Here is a 19756-nt window from a genome sequence, read left to right on the forward strand (position 1 = left end):
AGGGATTAGTTTAGTTAGGCGTTTAATTACTAGCTTAATTAGTTTGGCAGAATATCATGGGCTGAAGGGCCTGTTCCTGTGCTGTACTGTTCTATGTTCTTAATAAACTGTGAATTGATGCTGGTCTTTTCCAAGGACACTGGGAAATCTGGACCTTGATGGATCATGTAAAATTAGACAGTCAGGATCTTTTTCCCAGGGTAGAAATGTCAAGTACTAGATGGCATAGCTTTAAGATGAGAGGGGGAAAGTTTAAAGGAGATGCGTGGGGCATGTTTTTCCACACAGAGAGTAGTCGGTGCCTGGAACAGTCTGCCAGGGGGAGATACTATAGTGGTGTTTAAGAGGCTGTTAGATGGACACATGAATATGCAGGGAATGGAGGGATATGGACCATACACAGGCAGAAGAGATTTAGTTTAATTCGGCATCATGTTCGGGCAGACATTGTGGGCTGAAGGGCCTGTTCCTGTGTTGTACCTGTGCTCTGTTCTATGTTCTAAAATAGTTTGTACTACCCACTAATGAAAGTAAATTATTTAAAATGATTTATTAATGAAAATACACTGTACAGTACACTATACACATATCCTTACATTGCAATTTTCACGAACCTTTTCAGTACAGCTTAAAGCATACATTCATTCAGATATGGATATCTTAATCAAGTAACTGTAGCGCACCAAATCTGACCTGATAAAGAATTACAAGAAGGTTTACAGACAGATACAACTGCAAGGGGATACACTTTCTCTGAACTTAACTTTAGGTCACTTCACAGTATTTGAATTAAAGGAACAGTACCACCCAGAGGTGTAATTTGATCCCTAGTACCTATGACTTCTTCATGATATGACAATGGTTGTCATACCATTAGCAAACTGGCCTTGTAACAACCCCACCTCTGCTGTCACTTCTCCTTCCCCAATCCAGAAAAAAAAGTAGGCTCCCTCATGAAATTTTGATGAACTTTCATTTAAAAGCACTGGTTGTTTCTCTATCAATGGCTTCCGCTCCCATGTCCCTTAAGAACCGATTACATTGAGGATTTGAATTTTCGTGGCACTCAGCTCCTAGGGTAGTGAGCTGCCTCTCATTTGTTTGTCATAAGACCTGTGCCTGTAGATTACACTGCAGGGGGAATGACATGGTCTGTCTGCAAAGCAAGGAATGCAAAAGCTGGTGCCCTTCCCTTCCAGTTTGAGTGCATATATTACGGATGGATCTTCGAAAACGTGAAGGCATGCCAATTAGGAGGATTTTGTTTGCTTAAATTTACCTTTCCACTGAGAAGATCTTGGAAGGCATTCGTTGACATCATTAGGAATTGATTATTGGAGGTGCTCAGTTTCTATTTAACTCACTGGTACGTGGAGTCCTTTCCATAGAAGCAAATAGAATTGAGACAATGTTGATAATGTCAGTAGCTGGTGCATAGCTGGTAATGGAATTTTATTCCCATCCCCGGGAAATATTGGGTTTGTAAAGGAGCACAGGACTAAGGCAGGATATGCAAGAGAGTAGAATATCAATGCTCAGTCTTTAAGACGTAATGGTTTTTTGTTATTTTTACAGCACAACTCAATATCAAAAAGAATACAAAAGTGCTGATGGTTCAAACGCATTCTCAAATACAAGAGCCAAATAGGCAAGATTGGTGTTGTCTGTGAACCATAGTCTGCACTGTATTAACTCATTTCAGATGGGCTAATGGTGAGAATTGGCTGGTGTCTGCAGTTTGGGTTAGAATGGGACAACCACTCCCAATTGCTATCCTGTGTCTACCCTGCTAGAGAGTGAGTGGTCCACACAACTGAACAGCCAGCTAATTCTCAATGAGTGACCATTTTGTTGGGTTGAGTGGGGAAGGGCAGGAACTGGAAGATAATACCATTCACAGAAGCAAATGACAAGAGCTTTATAAGAGATGAAATGGGAAAAAAAAGAGAAATTCAAATGGAGCCATGTTCGTCTCAGCAATTTGTCAATAATAGATGCTGATAGTCTTTAGTATCAAAAACATCCAGGAGTATTGGGTTGCTGATTATATTCAACTCTGCACATAGACTCAGAGAAAATTTACAACACATCTGGAGACCATTCATAGCTTTGTAGCCCTGCAGGTCACAGCTCTTCTAGTACTAACATAATGAGGGTTCCTTTTCCTACTTCCCATCCAGGTAGTGAGTTCCAGACTCTGGATTAAAAGATGTTTCGTCATCTACCCATTAATCCTTGCACCCTTTATTTTAAATCCATGCTCTTCTGTTTTTGACCCTTCTGTTAACTGAAGGGAATCCTATTCAGGCCCCTCACTATTTTATACACTTCAGTTAAGTCCCCCTTCAGTCTCCGCTATTCCAACGAAAACCCTTACTTATCCAATCTTTCTCCATTGCTGCAATTTTCCAGCTCTGGCTATGTCTTTGTAAATCTCATCTGCACCCTCTTCAGTGCAATGACATCATTCCTGTAACGTGGTGACCAAAAATGTTCTTATTACACAAGCTTTGGTCAAACTTGTATTGAATAAAGATCTAGTATTATCCTTTAGCTTTTAAATCGTCTGCCTTGGCTATTCAAGGAAGACATGCCATGTTCATTTTTAGCTTGAACTTACTGACCTTTAAGGATCAATGGACACACATCCAAGGTCCCACTGTTCCTCTACACCACTCAATATCCTCCAATTATTGTATATTCCCCTAGCTTATTACACTTCTCCAAATTACCTCACACTTCTCTGGATTAAATCCCATTTGTCACTTCCATGCCTAATTCATCAGACAATCTATATCTAACTGCATTCTAAAGTTTCCCTTTAAAACATACTATGCTACAGGGCAGACTCCGGCTGAATGTGCAGTAGTCAAGTGTAAACAACAGTCAACACTTGCTCATACTTTTCATATTTCCTTATGGTATAGAAACAAGCCATTTGACCCATCGAGTCTATGCTGAATCCCAGAGCAATCCCAGTAATTCCATTGCCCCACTTATTTCGCCTGTAACCCAATCTCTCCCACACGTCCATTAACAGACCACTCATTCTCCTACCACCCACTTGCACCAGAGGCAATTTACAGTGGCAAATTAACCAACCCAACGACATGTGGGAGGAAACCGGGGAACCCTGAGGAAACACATGTGGTCAAAGTGAGAACCTGCAAACTCCACACAGAAAGCACCGGAGGTCAGGACCAAACTTGGGTGCTAGAGCTGGGATGATTTACTGCTTACTTGTGCCACACCTGTTTGATGTCAATAATCAAAGGTCTATTCCTCCCCCTCTGTGTTCCTAGTTGCCTTTGATTGTGGTTTGTAGAGAAAATGTTTATGGCTTCATTTTGTTCTCCACATCTCACCTGAATATCTGTCCATTTGACTAAATTATGAATTAGGATGGCTCCTAATATCCAAATAGCTGTAGTCTCATTGGTTGGCAGCTCATCGTGAACCCCACAATGAAATCAGAAAGGTATCTGAAAATAAACTCGGAAGCAATTTCTTTGTTCATATAAAGTTTAGCAGTGAATAAGGTTCTGGTGTTCATTTTAACCATTAATTTCACCAGTATTAATCCTGCCTGCCAAGGTTCCCAGCAGTCACAATCAGAATTCACACAGCTTTAAGAATTTTAAATGAAGATCATGTTCATATAGTTTTGAAACAATTTGGTGGATATTTTGCTTGTCTTTTATTAAAAGAATTATTTTGGAAGAGCAAGATTGTTAAAATAAAACTGGATGCAACTACTAAGGAAAATCTGCATTTGTAATTCACGGACAAATTGCTACAGTTACTGTGATAGTTTAACTGTGTTAAACACAATACAGACCCTTTACAGTAATTCAAATTATTGATCTTCTTTCGATGTAAGGCAGTCCACTAAGACTTAAGGAGCACCAAAATGTGTTGCTGGTCATAACATTGTATTGCATAATGCAGTAAATTTTCTTCAATGCTATACTGATGTGCCAGCTTAAGCCACACAGAAAAACATATACTGTGGGATGTGTTTATATATCACAACACAAGCCGATAGTCCATCTAAATATGAAGCAAAATAATTCTTGCCATTTCTTGCATCCTCTGGACATATTCAAGTAACTCGCAACCAATAAATTACTTACAAAGTTCAGTCACTGTTTTGTAGAACATCACTGGCTTTTTTTGCACAGCAATGTCCCATAGACATAGTGGTGATCAGCTGAGGGAGGAACATAGGGCAGAAATCCAGGGTATTCTTTCATTGGTGCCATAGACCATTTGAGCAACCAGGAAAGGTGTAAGATGCCTTGATTCAATGCCACATGCAAAAAATAGCACCTTTGACAATGTGGCACTCCCTCAATAACAACATCTGTAGGGTCCAGGTACTGTGAATACTCCAATACATTTTTAATTAAGTGATACTCCAGTATTTGTCAAAAACTTTCTTTATACCTTCAATTTATGTAACCACAGAATCATAGAATTGTTATAGCACAGAAAGCAACCATTCAGCCCATCGAATCTATGCTGAATCTTAGTGGAGCAATCACATCAGTCCCATGCCCTTTTATTTCCCTGTATATTCCCAGCGTATTATTCTCTCTCATGTTCCTCTTCAATTTATTTTTGAAGACATTGATTGATTCTGGGCCCAAACACCTTATCGGCATGGAACTCCAGGTCATAACTCTTCACTGAGTAAAAAAAGATAATAATCACATCCTCTTTGTATCTTCAACCCAAAATTGTAAATGAGTATCCCCAGTTCTGTGAACTCTCTGCTAATGGGAAAGTGTCCCTCCATTTACTCATCTAACCTTGTCATAATCTTGTACACCTCCATTAAATCTCTTCTCGTGTTTTTTCTGCTGTAGGGACAACAACCCCAGCTTCTCCAGTCGAAACTTGGAGCACATTCTAGGCGAGCTCCTCTGCCCCTTCTCCTGAATGTACACACACACACACATCTGTTTGGACAGCCTGACAGTGTAGATACAGGGATGATCTTTCCTCTGGCTGGGGTATGTAGAAACAGGGGTTGACCATTCAGCCATTGAGCATTCAGTTTCACAAGTGTGGTGACAAGATTTGAACCCAATTCATCACCAGTGGCTTGAGCACTGTTTTGCGTATGTGTGCGTTGGAACACAAAAGCTGAAAATCCTGTAACACCACAATCACTCTTGTTCCTAAAGTAGGGGTATCAAAAACAAGAGGGCATAGGTTTAAGGGGAGAGGAGTGAGTTTTAAAGGGGACCTGAGGGTTTTTTTTACACAGAGAGTGGCTGATATCTGGAACACTCTGCCAGAGGAGGTGGTGGAGTCAGATACAATCACGATGTCTAAGAGGCATTTAGACAGGCAAGGCATAGAAGGATATGAGCCTAATGCGGGCAAATGGGATTAGAGTAGACGGGCACAAAGGTTGGCATGGACGTTTTGGACCAAAGGGCCTCTTTTTGTGCTGCATGACTGTGACTCCAAGTTAATCAGCAACTTAAATTATCTTACCTTTTTATGAACTTATTAGAGGAGAAAAGATTAAACTTGACATCATGATTTGCAATTTTAACCCATCCTGATTTATGGGGCTGTGTGAGAGCAGAGTTAAGATAGCTGAGCAAGTTCTGTTTCCCACCTTCTACCACAGTTCAACAGGACCTTCTTATTCAGGCAACTGAGTCATGGACCCAACTCCTGCATGTCTCATTAACAGATATTGTTCAGAATCCAGTGACATCAATAAAGACACTTAACAAGCTGCAGATCGGAGATGAAGAAGAGGCCTTTGTAAGCTAAGGCAAACAAGTTAAACCTTAATGAGAGTGGACGTGGAGAGGATGTTTCCATTAGTGGGAGAGTCCAGGATCCGAGGGCACAGCTTCTGAATAAAGGGATGGCCCTTTAAAACTGAGATGAGGAGGAATTTCTTCAGCGAGAGGGTGGTGAATCTGTGGAATTCGTTGCCACAGAGGGCTGTGGAGGCCAAATCATTGGGTGTATTTAAGGCAGAGATCAATAGGTTCTTGATTGGTAAGAGGGTTAATGGTTATGGTGAGAACACTGGAGAATGGAGTTGGAAAAATATCAGCCATGATTGAATGGCAGAACAGAGCCAGAGGACCGAATGGCCTGATTCTGCTCCTATATCTTATGGTCTTATGTCTTAATGATCACAGCAGCAGCAGAATGGGTTCATCTGGATCCCATAAATAAAATTCATGTTTTTTTTCAACTCCAAGTTCACACCTTCAAAAACTTTCCACCAATGATGTAAACTTGGTCAGCCTCTTGTCCTCTACTTTGGTGATAGGAAGTAACACGAGTCAGTCAGATGATGGCTGACCTTTTACTTCAGTGCCACTTTCCTGCACTAATCCTGAACACTGGATTCCCTTAATATCCAAAAATCTATTGAACTCTGTCTTGAAATTATACTGTGACTAATCATAGGTTAGAGAAGTCTATGGGTTTACTCATCTCGTGCCCCTGTTTCTAGATAGCCCAGCTGGAGGAAAGATCATCTTTATATCTACACTGTCAAACTGTCCAAACAAACACTTATTAGAAAGGAGAACAGGATGTTGAGAAAGCCCAAGCCTCTCAGGCTCCACCAGCCCCTCCCAAAGCTCCTGTCCAGTTGTTAAGACAACTCGAACATTGAAATTGCACAATGCAAAAGCTACTGTGTCAAATTCACTTGTGTGCCATTTTAAACAAAGCACTGTGTAGTTAAATCAAATTCTAATCTCCAATCATATATAGAGAAAACAAGTCATTTCAAATGCATTTAATGATTCTATTCACTAATCATTGCACAGGATAACTTCAAGGCCTTCTGTGTGCAAATGGGAATAGCTCAGTTGGGCAACTTGGTCAGCATGGACGAGTTGGGCCGAAGGGCCTATTTCTGTGCTGTATCATTCTCTCAATTAGGTGAATGTCTTAAGTTGGGAGGTAGGCAGTGATGAGGCAGGGGTGAATCAGGTTGGGAAGATTTGATTGGTTGAGTTAGAGAATACTACTGCATAACTCACTAGTAAATTTTCCTCTCCTTCTTGAGCCCCACCGGAAAAGATTTAAACAGTCCAAAATTTACCAATGTTTTGCTGTTTTATTCATGTTTAGTGGAGATGATTCAGCTGAAACATTCCTATTCTGGAATTTGAAATATGTGCTACTATTGCCAGCAGCTCCCAGAACCCAGGAAATGAATAAATATAAAAAAAGAATTATAACTGACCATTGTTTCCTGCAGGTAAACTTTCCTATCTCAATATTAGTTAAATGTGCTTTGTAATAATAATTGGAGAGTTGACACAAAATATTTCTGCCTGGAGTATACTGGGGGCTGGGAATTTGTTGCATAGTGATGGGAAAAACTTGATTGTATTTAAAAACTACTTACATATGCCCTTTATGCGCAGTAAACTACAAAGCGATGGATCAACAGCTAGGAAATGAGATTAGGTTGGATAGCACATTGACAAACAGCAAGAACACAATGGCTGTGAACAACTATCACTCTTTTGTGAGTGTGCACTCTAAAATCATCAGTTTTCCTCTGTGCATTCATGAGTAGATTCTAGGTGTGTGCAATAATGTATGCGTCTATAATGTCATCCAGTGAGCGTCTCCCAATATAGCAGGGTGGAGCCCAGGTTTTATATGTGCACTGGCTTGCCCTGCTTTGGAATCACCGGGAGTTGAAGGTTAGTCCCCAGGACAGGGTTGTGATCAAATCTGGGAGCAAATTTGTAGAGGGACTTACTTGAAAAAAAATATGCTTCTTCCGGGTTTCCCAAAACAAAAATGTTTGGTTAGAAAGAGGAAAAGATGTTTGACTGACAAAGTGGAATAATCCAGCTGGGGAAAATGTGGTTAGAAAGGACCTGTTGAAAATGACAGGAGAAAGGGTGCAAGTAGGAAGGAACTCGTGTGACAGCTCCTAGGTGGATGAGGCTAGACGTTCATAACGAAAAGGAAATACTGAGTTTTCAGTCACCAACAAAATGTTAGCATTAAACTGAATCTCTTTCACTGTCCAATATAAAATCTTTCGATAATAATTGAAACAACTGCTGATTAATCTGGAATTTCTTCCGGTACTCTTAGAATCTCAAAGAAAATGATGCAGAAACTGGTGCTCTGGGGTTTCCTTTGTCATACAATATTATTTTGTATTTGAAAAATAAAAAGAAATTATAATCTTAATCACATCAACATCCAAAGAATACATGGTGAAGTTACAGTACAGTACCTGTATGTACACTTAAGAATGGGCTTCTCTGATTTTAATTATCCATACACTTTACATTAAAAAGTTAATATTACATACACAACTTATATAACTATCACTTATGGCACTTTCCAGAGAAAGTTTCAGGTATTTGGGGAGTTGACTACAGGCAAAAGCTGTTTGCACACTGTCTCCTGATTCCACCATTCTCTACAACAAAACATGCCAGCCAGTGTCAGAATCCCAAGAGAAATTCTCACAAAATAATGCCCCAATCACTACATAAATTAAAGTTCCAGGCTGTGGTTTAACCTCTGAACATCTACATTACCAAGCTCGTCATTTCCCTCAATAAAATAAATACAATTTTGACCAAAATAGCATACAATAATGATAAATGCCAAAGCAGTAAGAATATGAAGCATTTTAAAACTCCCTGTCTATGAAAGAAAACAATATTACAAAGTTATGTTAAGGGCGGTCAAGCAGCAGATGGAGGCCACTGGATGAAAAGGATTGTTTCGATCAAAGTCTTCTGAGACACAGGAGCTTTGCATTCTGAAAATCCAACCATGTATCAGTCTACAGTCAAAGAAAATTCCTTCTCTCCCAACATCCTTTCATTTATCATGTTTCACCTTTGCTTGAGCTAGTCCCCAGTAATACATGTATGTATTAAAATGCCTTCAGTTGTTATAAAACAAACTCATTAAAAATAAAATTAAGCTTTGGTGACTTTAATGCAACTGTGGTTTGAAAACCCAAGACTGAATAAGAAACTATTCTGACGCAGACCAAACTAGCTTCTGGTTTCTTGGCAGGACTTGTGGTATCTGGTGATTAAATATATTAATATTTAGCACTAGAAAAGAATACATTTCACCAGACAAGCCCCTGAACTACAGCCTTCTAATTTGACTGTTCTCCTTTCACCTTCTGTCCAGAGTCAATGTACAGTTACACTGTTTTTGTGTGTTAACTATACAAGAGGATATAAACAATCTGGAAGATGCTGGTATACAATAGAAAGATCTTCAATCTTTGTGGGAGCAGGGTAAATGCTGGATAGAAAACAACCTCCATGTGCATTCTATGATAACCTTTTAAAACAAACATACTTAGTTTTGCCACACAATGCACAGAGAGAAACCAAGCTCCCCTTGCATCCTACCATATCACCCACATCAGCTCTAATTTAAAATGTTAATTTCTGAGAGACTTCTCCAGATACAGAGCTCTGAAGTAGTAACCTATTTTGTTTCACTCCAGAGACATTAGATTAAGGCCTTAATTTCAGGGACTATTTCCAATGAGCTGCATTTACTTTAGATTGTAGGAGCCACACTAACTAAATCACTTGTGCCGAGACAATAATCTGAATTTCAGGGAGCCTTGGATTTGTTGCCTTGTTTCCAAAAGTGAGCGTTACTTCACTTTAATTGCTGTAACAGCTACTTTGAGGAGGAACACATTATTGCCCTTTTTTGACTGTATTACCAAGTGTATCCTGGGTAGAGGAATCAAAAGCAATATTTCTGTCTTCGAGGATGTGTTACTCAAGAAACCAATTGTTAATTTGGTCTGGTCTTGGAGCTTTTGTGAAACCAATTTTCATCACACAATGCTAAACACTGCAACAGTACTTCACCCCGGCACCCAACTCTGATTCGTGGTTTGTGGAGCAGTGGGGAGGGTGGACATGTTAATGCCAACGTTTTGAGTTGGCACGGCACAGTCAAAATTGAAATCAAGCTCTTCATTGTCCATGAACTCATTGAGAATGATAGATTCCACATCACACTCCAAACTGCCGTGAAACATGTCCAGGTCGAGGTCAGTGGGGAATTTATCCTGACTCGTGGCAGCTACGTGAATTCCTCCATGGCAAGGTGTCAACCTTGTGTCCGTTGCTTCCATTTGCATCCCATGGTTGGCAAGTGAGTGGAGCTGGCTTTGGAGATGGTGTGCAACAGAGCTGATGTTACCAGCATCAGAGTGCATGTGCATAAGGCCAATGGGATTGGATAAGGCACCGTTACTGACAGCAGAGTTCTGCTGCGCTGGCGAAGGGTGGTGAAATGGATCGCCATTCATTAATCTAGGCGACTGGGCGTTGAATGGCGATAACGCTGGATCGCTGCACATCACCATTTGTCTCTGGTTTTGCGATGTCACCGCTGTGCTGGCCTGAGGCATCAAAGGATCTGAATGAGTCATCATGACCTCCTTGTGCCTTAGCGACTCAGGTGTCACGAGGTCTTGCAACATACGATTACCATAGTGGTTGATGGTTGAAAAAGTGACTTGTTTGTTCTCCTGAATAGTCTGCATGGGCGAGTGTCGTAACATGGTCACGGGCGGTTGGCTGTACATGGTGGTGCTGTACGTACCGGTCTGACTTCCAATGGTTGAGCATTTGGATCCAAAGGAGAAGCTGGAGCTTCTCTGCCGGAGGCATGGGGAAGGAATGTGCTGCGTTGGGCTCATGTTGTAGTTATCCTGCAATTCCTCAAGGAGGTTCTCTGTCAACGCCTCATTCAAATTTATCGTGCCAGCCATATCAGCCAACCTTGGCAGTTCCACAGAGCACCGTGAGCTGACGGATGGCGATAAGGTGCTGGAAGGACTGGGATAGAGTAACGGGGAAGACGGATTCTGGTCATCATCTTCCAGCTCGTCTAATTCGGAATTGGCCATTATGGGAGATAAACGACCACTCAAGGTGCTTGCTGCTGAGTTTGCACGAGACCTGAAGTCAGTCCATGCATCAAATTCATCGCTGGCATGTGAACTGGGACTTCCAGACCACTTTGTGTGCTGTGATGAAGGACTGCCTTCATTGCCTTCTTGTGTTGTCTGGAGGGTGGCTTTCTTTTTGTTTGCCCCTCGCTTGCTCTTTAGGAACTTACTGTTGTTGTCCATGGAAACCGCACGCCTCCTGGGAGATTTTCCAGTCTTCCCTCCGTCGGGGTTTAGCATCCACCACGAGCTTTTTCCTGTGCCTTCATTCTGCACTCGAATGAATCTGCTGTGCAGGGAGAGGTTGTGTCGGATTGAGTTCTGTGAAGATAGAAAGATAGATGGAGAATGAGTCAAAGAGGGAACAATATACACACAGCGTGATAAACAGTGCCACTGTCTGATGAAGGTGCTGTAGATGGTACAGGCAGGACGGGTTAGTCCAGTCTGCGTTGCTGATCAATGAAACATAAACAATAGTTTAATCAAATAGTTGGTAACATTAACCACAAGGTTAGTTCTGTCTTCCATCTTCCCATTATTACTCTTCTATGCACTTGATTCTCCTTCTTCCCCCGCCCCCATACACACACACGCACACACACGCACGCACACACGCACACACACGCACACACACACGCACGCACGCACACACACGCACACACACGCACACACGCACACACACACACGCGCACACACACACGCACGCACGCACACACACGCACACACACATGCACACACACACGCGCAAGCACACGCACACACAAACACATGGTGCACGCGCGCGCGCACACACACACACACACACACACACACACACACACACACACACACACACACACACACACACACACACATCATTCCATCTTCAGCACTCTTGCATCAGACATCAAAGACAGCCCAGATAATCTACTCTAGAGCGTTGTTTGGAAGGTTTTGGATTTTCCTTCCATTGATTCCAGTTGGCAGGAAGGTAGGCAGATTTCATAAAATTCAAACCCTCCCTGCAGATTTTCATATCTACACCCTACAAGATGATGAAAACCAAAATAAATTTCTGGAATACCCAAAATTTATTTTAATATAATTACCGACCTGGGCAATATTCATAACCGAGGGTTACGTTGCCATCTGAACTCCTCAAATGACTTATTGTCTAGTTTATAGATGAAACCTACAGAAATCTTGGTCAATGATCTTGACATTCCAATATACATTTCCTCATCTGTGTACACAGCTCTCATGTATTTTAAATACTATTCAAAGAGTGTACGAATAGAGACATTTTGAATATTTTTGTTTTGCTTTATAAAAGCCCATTGATGTGAATCCTTCTCGACACCTCCACTGCACTTCCTGAACTGAGTAAACAAAGGGAAGTGGTCAACTGAGCCTGTCAGTAGGACCATTAATACTTTATGAACTGAGTCCAGAATTAGGTCAGATGATGTAACAAGCTGTGGACTGATCCGGTTTTCTCCCACGTCCCAGACACATGCAGATCAGTAGGTTAACTACGTGTGGTATAAGTTGTTGTGAGTGTGTAGGTGAGTGGGAAGATCTAGGGTGGGGTGGGGGGGAGAGTTGACGGGAATGTGGGGAGGATAAGTGATTGAGATTTGTGTGGAGTTAATGTAAATGGGTTCTTGGTGGTCAGTGTTGACTTTGTGGGCCGAAGGGTCTGTTTTCCTGCTTGTGACTCTATGAGCAAAGACAAAAATTAAACAGATACTGCTGGACACACTGAGTCAGTCAGGCAGCTGAGTGCTTCCAGTATTTATAATTTTTATTTCAGATTTCCAGCATCTGCAGTGTTTTGATTTCTCGCTGAGCCAGTGTTGTTGATGTGGATTTATCCACAATGCACCAGAATGGCCTGTCCTAACTGCAGCCACGGGATGTAGATCTGGAATGGAGACATTCCCCTTTTGATATATCCACCCAAAAATGGGTAAGTACACGTAAACGAGTTATGAAAAATTTAAATATATTGATGACACTTGTCTGTGCCCTTGTGTTTTCTAGATAGAGGTTGGGGAAACATGATGAATTTAACTATTTTCCTCCAGTTCATATCTTTTTGTTATTAAAAAAAGTGAATCAGTGGTTTGCAAGTCAATTACATTACCATAATACAAGCTGCAGCTAACTAAAGAGTGACGGAGGTAAACAGCGGGAATGAAGACTGTGTTATACTGATGTACTGATGGGGTTGGTGAAGATGCGTAGGAGGATCTCCTGTTGAGCAGTTGGGTTGACTGGTCTGTTGTTATGTTGTACATTTGATGTAATAATGTGCTGTTAAATGATCGTTGTCAGGATCATTTCACCTCAGAGTATTTTAATGAGCCCTGTGCCTCTTTCTGCATCTAGAGTGCACTTGAGAGCTGTATAGTGTAGACCCCAGGAGTGGACAGTTAGCAATAATACGACCAAAGAGGGATATTCTGCCAGAGTGTTTTCATTATTTTCTCATTACTCCTGGCCTTTTCATTCACTTGGGTTTATTTATCTTACAGGACTCCTTCACGTACTAGCTGCCATGGTAGTACACTTGAACACACACAGAGCTCTGGGAATCTGCTGATGTCCATGGAAGGAGGCACTAGCACCAGTTCTGGCCCTGTCTTAAACTTATCTACCAAAGATGGAATTTATTTTCCCCTCCGGATACCGATTTTTTCAGAAAACGTTGGTGAGAGTAGGTTTGCTCCATAGAAATGTTTCTTCCGATGGTCACAGCAAACAAACACCTCTCTCAAATCCTTAGCCCTTGTAGCAAACTGAAATTGACGTGAACATTGAATTCTCCAGCCTCCGGTAACCTGCTCCCTCTCTGTCCCTTTTCTCTCCTCCTGATTACCCAGCTACTCCAACACCCACCTCAGCCCCCATCACCCGCTTTCTGTCCCGTCCCCCACCCACTCTATCTGTCCATCACCCACAAACTCCTCCCACTGGGTTCCCTGCGCCCACTGTTCCCATCTGCCCCTCCCCACCTCCCTCCCTTGGTTTCCACGCTCCACCTTCCTCTTCTCTCAGATCCCACCATCTGCAGCCCTTTGTTGCCTCCACCCATCACCTCCCGGCCTCTGTCGCTGTTCCCGCTCTCCCGTCCTCCGTCTGCCTATCAGCCCCCCTCACCTGGATCCACCTATCACCTGCCAGCTCTCGCTCCACCCCTTCCCTTCACCTTGTTATACCGGCTATCTCCCCTCTCTCTTTCAGTCCAGATGAAGGGTCTCGACCCGAAACGTCGACTGTCCATTTCCCTCCATAAATGCTGCCCGACCCACTGAGTTCCACCAGCATCTTGCTTTTTGCTCCAGACTCCAGTATCTGCAGCCTCTTGTGTCTCCAGTTTAAGAGAAGAAATGAGCTGCTTTTAATAGCCCGGAATTATCTGGTAGCAGTTAACTTCCTGCGCTCTCCCCACAAGAACTTCCTTGAACAAGGCATCACTGGCTGAGGCCATTGGTGGTGGGGGGAAGGAGGGGAGAGGCACTTCAACTGGCAAACCCCAAGCAAACACCGACAGGAAGAACAGGTTATGCAAGCTTATGCACAAGTTCCTGGTGTTCACATGGCCAATGTCAGCAGTTGCATACAGAGCTTCCAACATTTCTCAGAAAAATCTACGCCTATAATTTTGAGCAGACCAAACTCACTTCCAGACCCTTGTTCCCAATCAGCATCATTCTCACATTTTTCTGTAAAAGTGCTGCTTTGCTCCTTCCAGGAACAAAGGTGTTAAGCTTTAAAAATTCACCATCACAGGGTGAATTTTTAAAAATTTTATTTATTTTTGTAACTTATAGTAATTTTTATGTCTTTAGCAGGAACGGTAGTGTAGTGGTTAGCAGGACAGGCACAGTATTGTAGGGGCAGGCATGGTAGTGTAGCGGTTAGCGTAACACTATTACAGCACCAGCGACCCATGTTCAATTCCGGCCGCTGTCTGTAAGGAGTTTGTACGTTCTCCCCGTGTCTGCGTGGGTTTCCTCCGGGTGCTCCGGTTTCCTCCCACATTCCAAAAAACGACAGACAGTTTAGGAAGTTGTGGGCATGCTCTTGTTGGCGCTGGAAGCATGGCGACATTTGCGGGCTGCCCCAGAACAATCTACGCAAAAGGTGCATTTCACTGTGTGTTTCGATGTACATGTGACTAATAAAGTTATCTTATCTTATCTTATCTTATCTTATCTTATCTTATCTTATCTTATCTCTTTACGTCTTGCACTGTACTGCTGCTGCAAAACAACTAATTTCACAACATACATCAGTGATAATAAACCTGATCCTGATTCTGAACAAGCACCCAATAGCACTGTGGGAGAACCTTCAGCCAAAGGTTCAAGAAGGCTGCTCACCAGCACCTCCTCTGATGAGCACCTGGAGGTGGACAACAATTGCTGGCCTTCCCAGCAATGTCCAGATCTGCTGTAGGCAAAAGAGAAATTGGAAATATAAAATAAGATCTCCGTGTTTGTAATTTGGTTCCAAGGCGCTATGAAGGTCCTTCTCTATGACCTGGAGACTTGATCTTCACTGGAATTCATGTTTCTACTGAACACATCCTGACCTGAACAATAAGATAAGTTATAGGAAGAGGTTGGGCAGGTTGGGACTTTATTCCTTGGAACATTGGAAGTTGAGGGGTGACCTTATAAAGGTGTATAAAATGATGAGGGGTATAGACAGGGTGAACGCACAGAATTTTCTTTCCCCAGGGCAGGGGAACTAAAACTAGAGGGCATAGGTTTAAGGTGAGAGGGGAAAGATTTAAAAGGGATGTGAGGGGCAACTTCTTCACACAGAGGGTGGTGCTGCCAGAAGAAGTGGTTGCGGCAGGTACAATAACAACATTTAAAAGACAGTTGGATAAGTACATGGGTAGGAGGGGTTTGGAGGGATATGGGCCAAACGTGGGCTAATGGGACAAGCTCGGTGGGCACCATGGTTGGGCCGAAGGGCCTGTTTCCATGCTGTATTACTCTAGAGTTATAGACCTGCAAAATCACCTTCCTCACATCAGATCCCAACACTTGCAGCTTATGTGTCCCCACTAGTCACACTCCAGCCTCTGTCTCCACCTTCACCCTCCCCTTCCCCCACCTGGCTCCATTTGCCCATCATCCTTCACCCCCCCCTTGGTCCACTAATCACCTACTGCCCCCATCTCACCCCTCCGCCTCCCCTCTTTATACCGGCTGTCTTTCCCTCTCGACTCTTCAGTCCTGATGCAGGGTTTCGACCCGAAACATCAACAATTTCTTTCCCCCTCACAGAAGCTGCTCAACCCGCTGAGTTCCTCCAGCAGATTGTGTGTTGCTCCAGGTTCCAGCGTCTTCAGTCTCTTGTGTCTCCAAGACCTGACAACATCTACGCCTCAATTTATTTTCAAGAATTTTAGAACTATGTTTTGCTTTTCAATTTTAGTCCAATATTTTCCTTATGTAGATCGATATCAGTCTCATATTTTCCTACATGGGAAGCTATTCAGCCCATCAATTCTATGTCAGCTCTCGGAGCAAACCCAGTAATCCCACTTCTTTCTCTGTAACCTATTCTCGCCTGCCCGCCAGCTCCCCACTGATCCCCTACCACCTATGTACTCGAGGGATAACTTAAAGTAACCTATTAACTTCCTGGCCTGCTCACCTTTGGGATGTGGAAGGAAGCCAAAGCACCCAGGGGAAACCCATAGGGTGACAAGGAGAACATGCAAACTCCACACAGACAGCACCTGAGGTCAGGCTCAAACCCAGGTCACTGGAGCTGTGAGGCAGCGGTTCTACCAGCTGTTACCCTTGTGTCGTTCTTAGTTTAGAGGACCCTTGTGAAAAGCAACAGCAACTTTTGCCCCAAGACTAAAATTAATGATTATTTTCAAGAAGTATCTAAACTGCTTATGCACCATGTGTTGAAAGGTTCTCTCAAATTCTCACTACAGGCTCTTATGAGAGCATTTGGCCCTTTAGATGCTGGTAATCATCATGGTGATCTAAGAAATAATGCACTGTTCTGGTGTTATGTAACACCACCTTATTCCACACACCATTTGTCTCTATTTTGTCTGTAACCTGGCACTTTACCAAATGTTGTATCTCAAACTGCTGAAATTAATCTACAGCCCTGACTAAGCCCAGTTCATAAGTAATTATCCTTTCATGCGTAGAGAGAGACAAGTAGCTTACTCACTGAAATTTCATATCCATAAACTGCATTTACACAGCGTTACATGATGAATGTTAAGGGCCAACAAAAAGCCATCTTGCCAATAATCAATCACATACACTTCACAATAAAACAGGCACAGAATTTTTTACATAAGACATAAGAAATAGGAGCTGGAGTAGGCCATCTGGCCCTTTGAGTCTGCTCTGCTATTTATCAAGATTCTGGCTGATCGACCTCAGTATCACTTTCCTGCACCATCCCCATATCTCTTAATTCACTTCATGCCCAAATATCTATCGATTTCTGTTTTGTATCAAATGAGACTGAGTTCCTTCAACCCTCCAAAGATTCACCACCTTCTGAGTGATCCTTCATCTCCATCCGATGTGACCTGTCCCTTATTCAGAGTCCATGACCCCAGGTTCAAGATTCCTCAAACGTCTACCATGACAATCTTTGCAAGGTTCAGTGAGATCTCTTCTCATTCTTCTAAGCAGAGAATACAGGCCTAGTCTACTCATCTCTCATCAGACTGCCTCGGAAGTAGATGTCATGGCCATGCCAATATATATTGTCTGTCATTAACTATCCCTATTGAGGAGGCACATAAGCCAGACTGAGTAAGGATGGCAGATTCCCCTCACTCAAGGACATTAGACAGCTCAGTAACTTCATTTGAATTCCTCAGCAGGATTGGTGGGATTTGAACTCGCATCTCTGGGTGAGTGGTCCAGCACTCTGGCTGCTGGTCCAGTAACTTAACCACTACCTCAGTGTATCACTAGTGTTGAACTGCTGGCATTAGAATCATTCTCTGGACAACCTCACACTATGCCAGAAGAAAAAAGTACCACAACCAGCATCATCGTGTTTTTTATCTAGATTCTAGAATCGCAGTCCTTTGTATCTCTACTACAACCATTGCTGCACTTTAAATTAATAAATTATCATATGAATAGAGGAGGAGGCTGTTCAGCAATGCCACCGTGGCCACTTGGTATTAGTAGAGAAACATGGGACTGTAGATGCTGGAATCTAGATTAAAAACACAATGATGCTGGAGGAACTCAGCAGGCCAGGCAGCATCCGTAGAGAAAAGCAGACGGTCAACATTTCAGGTCAGGACCCTTCTTCAGGACTGAAGATAGGAAAAGGGGAAGCCCAATGTATAGGAGGGAGAAGCAGAGCAGTGATAGGTGGACAAAAGGGGGGCGGCAGGGTGGGCACGGCATGGTGATATTGGAAATTGGTTTATTAATGTCACATGTACCGAGATACAGTGAAAAGCTTTTGTTTGCGTGCCAGCCACACAGATCATGCCATATACTGAGTTAGTTAAAAAGAAAACAGATTGCAGACATTTAGTGTTGAGAATGCAGAATATAGTCTTGTTCTCCATCTCCCACCCAATTCACAAGTGTCCAAAAATCTATCAGATTCAGCCTTGAACATTCTCAGTGACTGAAACTCCACAAACCCCTGGGCAAAGAAATCCAGAGATTCACAAACCCCGTGAGTGAAAAGTGAAGAAACTGCTCCTCATCTCAATCCTAAAAGGCTGACTCCTTACCCTGGGGACGTGCCCTTGGTTGTTTGCTCTTCATATGGAGGAAGGAATCTCTAAGCCCTGTCGCACCTCTCTCAGGACATTACACGTCTCAATGCAGCATGATTAACAGAGGATTTTATAATTCCCCAGAAACAAAGGTTTACATTTCTCCCAACCCTGCAAACCTCATGGTCTCCCTTTTATATTCCACTGCTGTTTATCCATTTGATATGGGATAAAGGAATGAAATTCCCATCTGGGTAGCATCCTGTTAGTTTTCTAAAGCAGCCAACATAATCAAGGACCCCTCCCACCCCGGGCATTCTCTCTTCTTCCCCCCCACCCCTTCCATCAAGCAGAAGATACAAAAACTTGAGAACACGAACTACCAGGTTCTATCCCACTGTTGAATGAACCTCTGATACGATAAATATGAACGTTAAATCTCTCAATCTACTTCGTCGTGGCCCTTGCATTTTATTTGTCTGCCTGCACTACACTTTCTTTGTAATGTTATATTCTGCATTCTGTCATCGTTTTCTCATACCACCTCGATGTACTGATGTATGGAATGATCTGTCTGAATGGCGTGCAAACAAAAGCTTTTCACTGTATCTCGGTCCATGTGAAAAATAATAAAAGCCAATTACCAATTATCAAACCCAGACTTAACAAATAAAAGAGAATAAAAAATCATAGAAAGAGGCCATTCCACTCATAGGCTGTTTGCCCACCTTTATCTTTTGCTTGAGCCTTCCCCGTACCATGCTACCTTCTTCTCTCATGTGCTAATCTAGATTCCCCTTAAAAGCATCTATCCATTTCAATTCAACCATTCTCTACTGGAAGAGGATCACCACTCTCTGGGTAAAACAGGATTTTCTTTTCATTTGTCAGTGTTTTATATTCAACACCGACTGTAGTGTCAGTTCTGGCTCAGTCAATTGCACTTTTACCTGAGTTTGGGGTTCATGGTACGGTACCGTGAAACGGCACGGTAGCATAGTGGTTAGCACAATGCTTTACAGCGCCAGCAACCCGGGTTCAAATCCAGC

At 42.6% G+C, this 19756-nt stretch overlaps 1 protein-coding gene across 2 annotated transcripts in view; it reads right to left on the reverse strand.

The window, feature by feature from the left end:
• Positions 1-531: 531 nt before the first annotated feature.
• Positions 532-19756, reverse strand: part of LOC127581877 (forkhead box protein O3-like) — a 201649-nt gene continuing 182424 nt past the window's right edge. Inside the window, exons 1-2 of one of the 2 annotated variants that reach the window (XM_052036704.1) lie at positions 14166-14289; positions 532-11293 (exon numbers count right to left, since the gene is read on the reverse strand). In XM_052036704.1, coding sequence (XP_051892664.1) covers positions 9878-11293; positions 14166-14240 — 1491 coding nt within the window. In that variant the 5' untranslated portion in view covers positions 14241-14289 and the 3' untranslated portion in view covers positions 532-9877. Of the gene's footprint in view, positions 11294-14165; positions 14290-19756 lie in introns of those variants that run through there. The other variant, XM_052036703.1, reaches the window with a different exon arrangement.

The sequence above is a fragment of the Pristis pectinata genome, chromosome 22, assembly GCF_009764475.1.
Source record: "Pristis pectinata isolate sPriPec2 chromosome 22, sPriPec2.1.pri, whole genome shotgun sequence".
Lineage (NCBI taxonomy): Eukaryota > Metazoa > Chordata > Chondrichthyes > Rhinopristiformes > Pristidae > Pristis > Pristis pectinata.